At 42.1% G+C, this 12,345-nt stretch overlaps 1 protein-coding gene across 1 annotated transcript in view; it reads right to left on the bottom strand.

Annotated features, from left to right (window-relative positions):
• EPHX2 (epoxide hydrolase 2) overlaps window positions 1–12,345 on the bottom strand; it is a 587,345-nt gene that overhangs the window by 528,717 nt on the left and 46,283 nt on the right. Inside the window, exon 4 of the mRNA XM_078649944.1 lies at window positions 1,820–2,010. Within this exon, the coding sequence (XP_078506070.1) occupies window positions 1,820–2,010 (191 nt within the window). The remainder of the gene's footprint in view (window positions 1–1,819; window positions 2,011–12,345) is intronic.

Below are 12,345 nucleotides of genomic sequence, written 5' to 3'. Positions count from 1 at the left end.
ATGCTGCAGTACGTGCACGTTCCTTGGGAACAAGGTGTTATTCAGAGTTCTACATCTGTCCCCAGTCGCACTTCTCTGGATAGCAAACACTGATGCCAATCAGGATGTGGTGCTATGGACAGTGTAATCAGTCCGGAAGCTGACTGTGGAGCTGAGGTACCAGGTTTGAGTCACAGCAGCGCCTCAACATCCTGTGATTCTGGTCACATAACTTCATCTCTCCTGCCTTAAAAAATACAAATTAATGAACTTGTCTAATGTAGCTGGTGCACCTGTAGAGTCCCATACCTCCGCTCTGTTTTAAAAGTGAGAAAAAAATGGAGTAGTACCTCAATCACAGTGCGAGAGGCAGAGGTAGACTGATTAAATTAATCTGCACTTTTTGACCATGCGCCACACGATAAAAAGTAGGGAGAACACCACATTGGCTGCTGAATTAGAAGGCAGCAAACAAGAGTGATAATGGTGCCAACGAATGGTAAGTAATGGGCGGCTAAAAGCCCCTTTTTCGAGTTTTTTTTCCAGATACAACAAACAGTGTATGTGCACTGCCTGCGGGCTTGGCCTAAATAGCATGCTTGCGATGTGGGAGAGTATCAGCAAAAGCAGAAAAAAAGCCTCCTCAGAGTGATGACGTGTGCATGTGCTACAACAGTATGCACGCACACATGTGCATCATTACACAGCAATCCTTTCTTATCTTTTTATTTACCAGTAGCACATTTCAGATGATGGACCCGATAAAAGAAGAAAAAAAAAATTATATATCTATATCTATATATATATATATATATATATATATGTATACATCTACACACACATGCACACACATACATATTTATATATATTTATAGAGAGAGAGAAATAATATTTTCAGACAGTGACAGGGAGGGGTGTTGGAGTAATAATGAATCAGCGGTGGAGTGGGTGTGGGAGCCAGGGTAGCAAGTCAACACCACTGAGCAGCTAAAGCAGGGGCGGGTGAGGGCACATCCAAAGAGTTGGGTCAGGTTACTTTTTGGATTTTCTTTTATAAAGACAAAAAAGGCAGACGGGAAGAGGCGGGGAAGAAACAAAGCTGTTGAAGGCAGAGTAAGCAACATAGACAGTGAGTGCAAAGATATGAGGAGTGAAACAGCACACAAGGAAAAAGGCTAGAAAACACATGCATTCTCATGGAGTGTTCAAGGCAAAAGAAAAATAGTTCCCTGAATGTAATCCTAGAAGGATTCCAGCCAATCAGTGAAAAGCACGGTAAAGAAGCTGTGCTCCAGGAACGGTCAAATGAAAGAAGCAGCATTTAAGCTGTTGAGTAAGACGGGAGCAAATCACTCAGACGAGAAAGCCAACCAATGACAAGATTGAGCCGAAGCACACTATATATACATATATTAATGTGTGATAGATAATAGATATGCTGAAGCTGCCTGTTGGCAAGACCTAGAAAGAGCTGATAAACTCTTTTGTTCCTTGATGTTAATACTTCAAGAGCGCCACAGAGCTCTGTACATAAAAGTCAGTGGGCAGGGAACAGTTTGGGACAAAGTACACTGAATGAATGTAGACACAGTCTGTCTTACTGTAGCAGAGTCTCTCGTACTGTTGCAGTGTAAAATCCCTAGACAATAATGAGAGTGATTCTAAAGTAGGTAAGGCACAATAGGTAAATCCTTCAATGTACTCAATGTACTCAATGTAATTAACCTGGTAAACATCAAAATGTTACAAGCAGTTATATGCAACTCCCACCAAAATAGTGAACACCCTGTCTAACCGAGTACAAACACCCTTAGATTCAATTTGCAAGGTGTCTCCTTACTTCATCGGCTTTAACCTTCATCAAGTCGAGAACGTACTGGTAGATCTTTTGTTCCGGTTTCCTCATCCCAATACGAGAAGACTCAACAAGAAAGTCAAAATGGCTTCTCAACATAGTCAGCAATTTTGCTTCATTTTCCCTTGTTGGTGTGTCATTTACAAAGGTGTTTGACAAGATGCAGGTCTTAAATCCTGTTAAAAGAAATAAAATATGCTGTTTAAAGAAGATTAAAATAATTAGTATTATAGGATTGGTCTACCAGCAAGTATGTACTGTAATGTGATCACAACTTCACAGGCTGGGTGACCGATACAACAATCTTTGTGAATTGCTTTAACCGGGACAAGTTAACCTATTGTCTCATTAAGCCTGAAAAAGCTGATTGGCTAGTATGCCAGAGTGAAACATGTTTGATATTTCCAACCATGCCATATTCTCCACAAATAAAGACGCAAGAGCAACTGAAAAGCATTTTCGATTAAATAATTCATAATTATGGCAGAAGCCATAGTAGGATTCCCTTAACAAAGGTTTTCACCCCAACATCTGAGAAGAAGAGTCAACCCAAGAGGAATCCTTGGTGTTAGAAAAGGGGTCACTAGTTATACAACATTTCTCATGACTTTATACCCAAGGCTGCATTTATCTATAAGATGTTGTTGTCTCCTTTTACTGAAAGATCCAAAACACCTAATGAGTTACTCTGGGAAACTGATTTATCCATTTCATTTCATGTCCCTACATGGGATAAATTCTGGCTTAAGTTATTCAAAATATCTAGAGCAACTTGTATTGCTCAATCCTTACATTTCATTTATAACAGAGCTCTTATTACTCCTGAATTTATATCTAAGTTCTCTCCTACCTCCTCTCCCTTATGCTGGTGTTGCTCTTCTTTTACAGGGAATTTAATTCATCAATTATATGAGTGTTCTAATGTGTAGAAATGTTGGGAATCTACTTGGGTAAAGTATCTGGAAATATTTCAGTGTAATATTCCATTACCAGTGCAAAATGTTTTCCTTGGTACTGCTTCGCCAGATATTGACAATATTTCCCCGTAACCTATGTCATTTGATCTTTTCATTACGATTGCATTTAAAGTGATCCTGGCCTATTGGAAAGATACCTCTAAATTAACAACATTAATGTGGTGGAATTTTATATGTGATGAACACAGAGTTGCTAATGTTTCTTCTCTCTCATTAGCCCAGAAAATTAAATCTGATCTATCGTGGCTACCTTTTACTTCACACCATACTTGTGCATATACCTACATCTTTACTACTATATTATTTATTTATCTAATTATTTATTTATTCTTTTTTCTCCTCTCTTTTTCTTTCTTACTCTTTTTTCTTCCTATTTCTCTTCTTCTTTCATACTTCATAGTTTTACAGCATAATATGATATTTATTTATCAACCGATATTGTGTTGCTTTTTTCCCCTTAAATTATTTGACTATGTTCTATTTCTTTACACTGGTTGTTATTTAATATTGTTAATGTATTGATATTATTGTTAATGTTCTGCTAAATGCTAAAACTCAATAAAAATTATTAAACAAGAAAAAAAGAAATGCGGTCTCTAGTTGCCTGAGGTATGCACCCTGCCCAAATAGGGACCTCCACACTAGTCAGGTGAAGTCAGATACGCACTCTAAATTAACATGTGCTAACCCTCTGGTAGCTTGGCACAGAGCAGTCAGGCTTAACTTAAGAGGTGATGTGTAAAGTATTTGAGCAACACTTGTTACAGTAAAACACGCAAAAATAATCCAAAGCAAGTCAGAAAAAGAGAGCTAAATTAATGAACAAAACAAGGCCAAAATGACAAAATTGCAAAGAGAAGAACTGGAATTAGTATAGTACTTAAAATCATAAAGTGCCAACCGGTGCTATCGGGTCGCGCTGGACTGGGTCTAATCTGAAAAGTCAAGCCAACTGCGATGGAGCGCAGGTCGGATACAAAACCCACGCAGACCCCACTGAAAACAGTACCTTTCCAGAGGATGTATCAATGTCGAGGAGGAGCTGTGTCAGTTCTGAGTCACGCACTCGGGTCCCACGTCATCACGGAACCCTTTTACAATGAAGAAACAACGTCATAATTGCACCTCCCAGTTGGGCCCACGTCGTCAAACCCCTTATGATGAAGGTGCTGCATGCTTGTTGAGCCACACTGTGAACGCTGTGGGTTTTCCAAAGCGACAGTGCGTCTGTGTCAAAGGCAATACATCGGTTCAGAGAGGCGCAACGCAAGTGATGCATAGATTTTGGCAGAAAACAGCTTCAGAACCCCCTTCGAAGGCCCAGGACTGGATTGGCACCTCTTAGCAGGGCAGGACTCACAATTGGCTGAGTCAAGCAGCTGAAGAAGAATTGAAGGAAGTCTTTAATATCACTGAGACTTCATAACAGGAGGCAAGCCAGCAAGTCCTTGAAGTCACTTGGTTCTGGGGATCTAGAGATTCAGGTCCAGTCTTTCTCACCTCCAGGCAAAGAGCAGCAGGCCAGGCACAGCATCACTGGAGTCCAGCAAATCCAGCAGAGTCCAGCAAAGTGTCAGTCCTTTCAGCAGCACAGCAGTCCTTCTCCCTGGTAGAGTGTCATCAGGTCCAGAGTGTACTGAGTTGGTGGTGTTAGGGGTCCAGTACCTATACCCAAAAGTGGGGAAGACTTCAAAGAGGCTTTTGAAGTGAACAAGGTCCCTGCCCTTCGTACCCTGGCTCCAGACTCTTTACAGGGGGAGTGGTCTTTGTGTGGGGAAAAGCACAGCCCTATTCAGGTGGAAGTGTCAACTTCTCCCTTCCACCTAGCCCAGAAAGACCATCAGCCTGGTGATGGAACATCAGGATGTGAATGTCACACCTAAGCTCCCTTTTGTGTGTGTGTGTCTATAGGGAATGCACAAAGCCCAGCTGTCTCCCACCCCAGACGTGTATTCAGAGATAGGCAGATGTACAGAATTGGTTAAAGTAATAAAATGCCAACTTTCTAATAGTAATTTCTAAAGACAGGGGTCCCTAGACAGTTACGCAATTTGAGGCAAATAATAAACATATGCTAAATAGACTATATGTTCTTTGTCCAGCCGGACAGAGTTTTAATGATTAATTAGTGCATATGAGGAGATTCATGTACAATTTCAAGTGGGTAGAACATATAGTCTATTTAGCATATGTTTATTATTTGCTTCAAATTTCGTTACTGTCTAGGGACCCCCTGTCTTTAGAAATTACATACACACCCAAGGTCCCTGACTTACTGCCTTTTGGGTTCCCTTGTTGTCTAAAACAACTTTCTAATAGTGGCATTTTCAGATTTTCAATTTAATATCAGACTTTACCATAAATTGTGATTTTAAATTGTGAGTGCAGAGACACCAAATTGAAAATCTCTACTTTGCCCCAATTGGCAATTACACTTGTAATATGTGGGACAAGGTAATCCCCATGTTAACTTATGGGCAAGCTAGGCCTTGCAGTAGAAAAACGAATTTAAGAGATTTTCATTGCCTGGACATCTAAAACTTAAAAGTACATATCCAACTTTTTGAATACACTGGACCTTGCCCTTTGGGCGGTCTAGGAACTACCTTATGGGTGCGAATACCAAGGCCTTGGTAGGTGCATAATATAATACCAACATTGTCTCAATGTTCAAGAGCTGCCTTGATTTTCAGCATCATAAAAACAAGTCTTTTGCTGATAAGCTTTCCGTTAATGCGCTAACCTTAAGGATGGTACTTAACCATGTTTACTCCTTTTAGGTGTTAAATTGCAGGGATAGTGTTTGCTGCATCACTGGATTTGCAGGGGAGAAGATGTCCGCAGCGTGAGAGATTCACAGGAGAGCTGTGCCGCACTGCAGGGATGGAGTTCGCTGCATTGATGGATTTGCAGGGCAGAAGATGTCCGCAGCGTTGGAGATTCGCAAGGGAGGCGCAATTCAGAAGAAGCTCGGTTAGGTTGTGGAGCCATTCAGGTGAGCAGGATCACTGAAGAGAACCCGTCTTCTTCAACCAGTGGGTAAGCCAAGCACTGCCTCATGGTTTGAGTGCAGTATAAATACCGTTCCCAAATCCTGATGAGTCAGCCCAAATGTCCCGTTGATTATCTGCATAGGAGCAGGGCCATTGGAATTGTGCGGCAGGAGAGGGCCAAATTATGACGCAGGATTGAGTAAATTATGTAGCAAGAAAAGGCAATGATGCTGCATATTTTGTAATGGTATTACTTCATTATTTCGTCATTTTTAAACTTGGAACACTGTATGGGCATTGGTTGAACCTCGCTAGTACCATTTTAATAGCCAAAAATAGCAATAAGCAATATAAAGGTGACCAATCAGCTTTGCAAATGGCCTTTCAGTGTACGGCACCAAGAGTTGTTGCATTTTTTGTAACTTTCGAACCATTTGATCAAGAAACCATTTTTTGTTGTTGTTACAATCTGAAGATTATGCAGCAGATGATGGATTATGTGGCAAATGCAGCAAATCTATAATCATGCGAACATCGCTGCAGTCGCACAATTGCATAATTCCAGTGGCCCTGCCTATGAGCCAGCTCAAATAACCCCATAGTCATGTGCCTACGAGTCATCCCAAATATCCCCATGGTCATGTGCCTACGAGTCATCCCAAATATCCCCATGGTCATGTGCCTATGAGTAAGACCAAATATCCCCATGGTCATGTGCCTATGAGTAAGACCAAATATCCCCAAGTCATGTGCCGATGAGTCAGCCCACAATCTCTATAGTCATGAAGGGCCCTGGGGAATGTTACCATTTGTAGTTTTGTGTTTAATGACTCGTGTCCAGGGCCCTGGGGGATAATTACCATGCCAAGAAAGTTGTCAAGTCTACAGGGCAATGAGTCCCATGAAAAGCCAGGCATTGAGACATGTGCTTGATTCCGCAAGCCCCCACACACAAGGTACAGGAGGAGTGAGAACACAAGCAGGTCAAGGTCATGACACAGGCCCACTAGTAGTATTTAAGTTACAGGCCCTGGGCACATGAAGTGCAATTTACTAAGGATTTCTAAGTAAATTAAGTATGCCAATTGTGAATAAGTCAATGTTACTATGTTTTAGGGACAGAGCACCTACACTTTAGAACTGATCAGCAGTGGTAAAGTGCCAGGATCCTGATGCCAGCAAAAATGAAGTCATCAAAACAAGAGGTCAGAAAGCAAAAAAAGTCAGGAGAAACCACACCGCGGATGTCAGGTCTAACACTTGGATTTACAGACATCCTTATTTCGAGCTTGAACCTAGAAAAGCCATAGGATTTAATAATCAATTTAACAAAAATCTATTTTCACCCCTGAATTAGTTTTTTGATCAACATTATAGCAGTTCCTGGATGATCTTTGTAGAAAATTAACAAGCAGGCTTGAACCACAGGAAAAGGCTAACACAGTCTATTCAAGTTAAAATAAGACTGATGTATCCATTCTTTGTGAAGATAGATCAATCTAAATATTAGGTATGCCCTTTCCTTTCGACATTATGCATCGACACCCTGCAGGCTTTATGGTACTATTTACAGGCCACTCAAGGGTAATTTAGCTAATCTCAGATATAAACTTGCTTTTATGTCAACAGCAATTCCCTTTGACAAGCATCTGATACAGGCTTTCTCACAGGAGTGCGGGCCTGCAAATCAAACCTGAAGATATATTTTTCATATCATCAGGGAGCCGTAAATCTACAGCCACTTGGTACAACTAAATGTAATACTTCTGGAGTTGTTTCTCTACCATTGTGCGAAGGCCTTCACTAAAGATTAGACAAGATAATTGTGGTTATCCAAACTGACACATGCACTGAGAACTGTTTAACAGTTCCTCAGTTACCAGAGTCAAATATCTAGCATAACCCAGTGTGCTCAAATTCTATAAACACACCCCTCTCAACCTTTACGCAAGTACTAAAATCGTTCTTGAAAGGCTCCAGCCTCTTTCATATCACTAACCATATTCATAGAGACCCTTCTCCACACCGTCGGACCTCATTCTACCTAAATCCCATCTTATTCATAGATGAATTCCAGAACATGATCATTTACACAATTGCCAAACAGGTTAGGTGGCCAACTTTGCCTCTTTTGTCAGGTTATTCCCCCTATGTAGGCTAGATCAGACGATAAACAAAAATAAGCAAGACAACAGTGCAATTGCTCCTGGACTGTGAACCTTGACAATTTTAATGTTACTACAATAGGCCACTGACCATTCATCAACAGGGACTACACCAATACAATGCAAACACAAGGAGATGATGGACGGAGCCCTGAAAGTTTTCAGACACTCACCCCCAGTCACAGATCTGGGTTGAATCCATCATCATTCATTAGCTCACTTCACCACCTCAGTTCAGACCTGGCTAATGCAAATCAGTCTTGACCATGTGCCTCATGGGAACAGTCCCGCCTGAGCTGCCAAGCTAGGTCTTCCCTGAACCGGGATTAAGCATCCTGGGACCAGTGTCTGGGTAACACCCTGCATCAGCCAGGCTAGTTTGAATCCAATGGCAAAGTGAGCAAGGGACCCACGTCTGGGCATACCCTACCAAATTGGGGCAAACAAAACAAATACAAGGAGATGATGGACGGAGCGCTGAAACTTTTCAGACACTCACCCTCAGTCACAGATCTGGGTTGAATCCATCATCATTCTTTAGCTCACTTGGCCACCACAGTTCAGACCCAGCTAAATGCAAATTAGTCTGACCCTGTGCCTCATGGGAACAGTCCAGCCCAAACTGCCAAGCCAGGTCTTCCTTGCCATTGGATTGCTCCCTGGGACTGACATTCAGTTCTGGGTGTGTACAGTGAAACAGACAACATGTCCAGTGGTTTAGGACTACCAGTGTGACTATACAGGACGTACACATTAAGGGTGTCACATTCTGTCTATACCTGCAGTGGTCTGCCTGGTAAAGGTCTCCTATCTCCCTGACGCCACAGGCAGCACATCCAGGGCAGACGTCTCTCCCTAGAATCAGTCTTCAGGACTCTACCAGTAGCACTTATTTTCTAATCTTATTCTCCTCTTGAGTTCATGAGCTTTTATATCAGGAAAATAACATTAGAGACCTGTAGTGGGGCAACCTTGGTACCTGCACCCTCAGATTCCCATCTGTGCAACTTCACTCAAAGACAGGGGACTAAAGGCTACATTCTCGGTCTCCCTAACTATGGAAATCTAAGTCACAGCATCCAACAGATGACAAGGACAGGAAGCCGCAGACGCTGAGAGCAAAGGAGGAAGTGAAGGGTGCAGGGACTGATGGAGGAGGCAATCACTGCCACAAGCACAATGTCTGTAGCAGGCACCTGCCAAATGTGCTACGTGGAGGTCAGAAAAAGCACAGAGGGGTTAGAGATCTGAGGCCTGGCAGAGCTCAAGCGCTCAGGGGTCTACATCCCTGCCCTCATATGTTACATGCAAAAAACACACAGTGCACACACCATTGGAGCGAAATGTAAGGAGAGAGGGCCATATGTATCAACAATCTGATTTGCGATTCTCAAATAGTGATTTTTTAGAAATCGCTATTTGAGAATCGCAAATAGGGATGTATGTACAAAATCGCAATTTTTTTGCGATTTCTTAGTATTCCTTAATTGCGATTCGCAAATTGCGAATCGCAATTAACCCCTTTGCTGCAGGGGTAATTCCCCCACTGTGCTGGGGGGGAGCGCGCACAGCGCCCGCGTGTTCATGACGAGCTCAGCTCGTCATGAGGCACGGCGCTTCTGTGCTCATGACGAGCTGAGCTCGTCACAGGTGCACGGGCTCCCGTGGAACGTTCAGCACAGCAGGGGAATTCTCCCCGCACCTGAGCGTACCACGGGCCATGACGAACTGAGCTCGTCATGAGCACCGGAGCGCCGTGGCTCATGACGAGCTCAGCTCATCATGAGCATGGGAGGGGTTAAGGAATACTTTCCCATTCATTTCTATGGGCCAGGAGGCCCATAGGAATGAATGGGAAGTTATTCTCAATTTGCCATTCGCAATTTGAGAATCGCAAATTGAGACTAATTTCAAGGGTGCAGGGGTGTCCAAGGGACACCCTGTTGCACCCCTGAAATAAGCATGGGTGCACATGTGGCACACATACATGCCCTAAGGGCATGTATGTGCTTCACATTGTACTTTGAAAAATGCAAATAAAGTGCATTTTTCAAGGAATTCGCAAATTAACACCAACTTGAAGTTGGTGGTAATTTGCGATTCCTTAGGGCCAATTTGCATTTTTTTTATGCTTCTTACATTGCATTTAAGGAATCGCAAAATTTGCGATTCCTTAAATGCAATCGCAAAATAAGGAATCGCTAATTTTGCGATTCCTTATTTTGCACATAGATTTCTTTGATACATACCATTTAGAACTAATGCGTTCGCAAACGCCGAAATTTGGCGAATTTCGGCGTTTGCGAATGCATTAGTGCTTGATACATATGGCCCAGAGTGAGAAAGTGAGAAGGAATGAGAGAATCCACGAGTGGGGCACTACAAAATACACCCTATTGGAGTAAGTAAGTTATTATCTTTATTTGCATGATTACTAAAAACCATTGCAATAAAAAATAGTGGGATGCCAATTCCGTGATTTAAAAACATGATTTTGTGCCAAGATTTACACTTTGCTTTTATGAAAAAAGTCAAGGTCCCGCATTTACACCACATACAAGAAAAGAGCATTTAAAATGATTTCACATAATTAAAAAAGTTATTAAGAATGAAGAATCCATGGAAACTGGGGTTCACGGTCAACAGCAATATGAAAGATACAGAGTGAGCAACATAAATCACCAGGCGACACGGGCAAACAGTGTACAAAATCACTGGTGTGCAGAATATGCTCTAATAACCAGGAGCAATGAAGGGTGCTGGTTGGTGCTCAGCAGCAATGTGCAAAGTGAGCAGTGTGCAAAATAATTCCCTAAATAACAGGAACGGACAATGTGCACAGTCAGTAGAATTGTGATAGTTTTCCAGGGGAAACATCCTTTACAACGCAACTTTTACCACGCAGTGCCTTTACATCGCAACGTTTACAACGCAAACCATTACAACGCATTGCGCTGGGGGGCGCTCTAGGATAGGGAATAGATTTAATTTACTATCCAACGCCTTCCCTAGTGTCCACGGGGACTGGAGTTGGAATAGTAAAGTAAACTATTCACTATCCAGCACCCCAAAGCGCTATGCGTTGTAACAGCATGCGTTGTAAAAAACGCGATGTAAAAGCATGCGATGTAAAAGCATGCGTTGTAATGTCATACATCCGTTTTCCAGGTATTAGGAATGATGGTGGCTAGGAATTGGTTATTGAAGATTTTAAAATAAAAAATGTTAACATTTGTGCAATCTGATTGGTTGACTGAGATTGTGAGTTCAAAGAATGTAGTGTATTCTAGTGCCTTTTGGGAGCCTTATGTTGCAGTGTCAGAAGATTTGAAGAAGGGGGGCCAGAATGGGATCATTGATGCTGGTGTTTAAATTTTTTTCCAACTATGCCCATGAATTGAACAAGACAGCAGACCGATTAAATATTTTCGCCTTCAAAGCATGCTTTTACTGCCTGCCTGCAGGTTCTTATCCCCTTGAATTTTAAGGTCGGTTTCAACAGGCGTCTACGTTCGTCTTCCCCATATGCAGAGTAGATTGTACCACGTAATTTTAATTCAGAATTTTTTTTTATTTGACCGCCGTTGCAGTTAATCTTCTTATTATGTCTTCTTTTTGTGCCAAAATTTGCATTTGCTGTGTATTATCACACCCAGATATTTATATTCTTCTACTACTTCAAGCGGGTGACCTTGCAAGTGCAAATGGTGTCTATGAGCATTCTTTTTGTTGTGGTTTAGCTGTATCATGTTGGATTTGTCTAGGTTTATATATAATCCATTGTCAGCAGAGAAGCTTTGTGCAGTGTTTAATAGATGTTGCAGGCCGATCGTTGTGCGGCTGATCAATACAAGATAGTTGGCGTAGAGTACGTTTGAGAGGGTAAGCCCTCCCATCTTTGGGGCATGCATGGGAGTTGCACTTATCCAACCCTGATGATCAGTCTGACATGAAAAGATTAAACAAGGCCGGGGCCAGCACACAGCGTTGTTTCCACCCCTTGGTAGTTGGCGTCTTTCTAGAAAGGCGGTCATCAGCTCTCAGCTTTATTTAGACCCAAGTGTTGGTATGTAAAAGGATCAGCGGATTCAAGAGAGCGGATGACATTTTTCTTGTGGACAATTTATCCCATAGTTTCTTCCTGTCTATGTTGTTGAAGGTGGATGAATAGTCGATGAAGCAGACGTCGAGTGGTAGTTTAGCAACTCTCACAGCGTCTATCAGGAGGATGAGTATATTTGTTGTGGTTCCCATGTCCTTGCAGAATCCAATTTGGTTAAGGAGAATAGCTACCATTTCTGTCAGCCACTCAATAAGTTCTTCTAAGAGAAGGCCAGCGTAATATTTTGCATTGTTATCAATCGAGGCGACAAGCC

The sequence above is a fragment of the Lissotriton helveticus genome, chromosome 6 (genome assembly GCF_964261635.1).
Source record: "Lissotriton helveticus chromosome 6, aLisHel1.1, whole genome shotgun sequence".
Classification (NCBI taxonomy): Eukaryota; Metazoa; Chordata; class Amphibia; order Caudata; family Salamandridae; genus Lissotriton; species Lissotriton helveticus.
The sequence above is the reverse complement of the archived record's forward strand: the minus strand, read 5'-3'. Positions and strand labels throughout refer to the sequence as shown.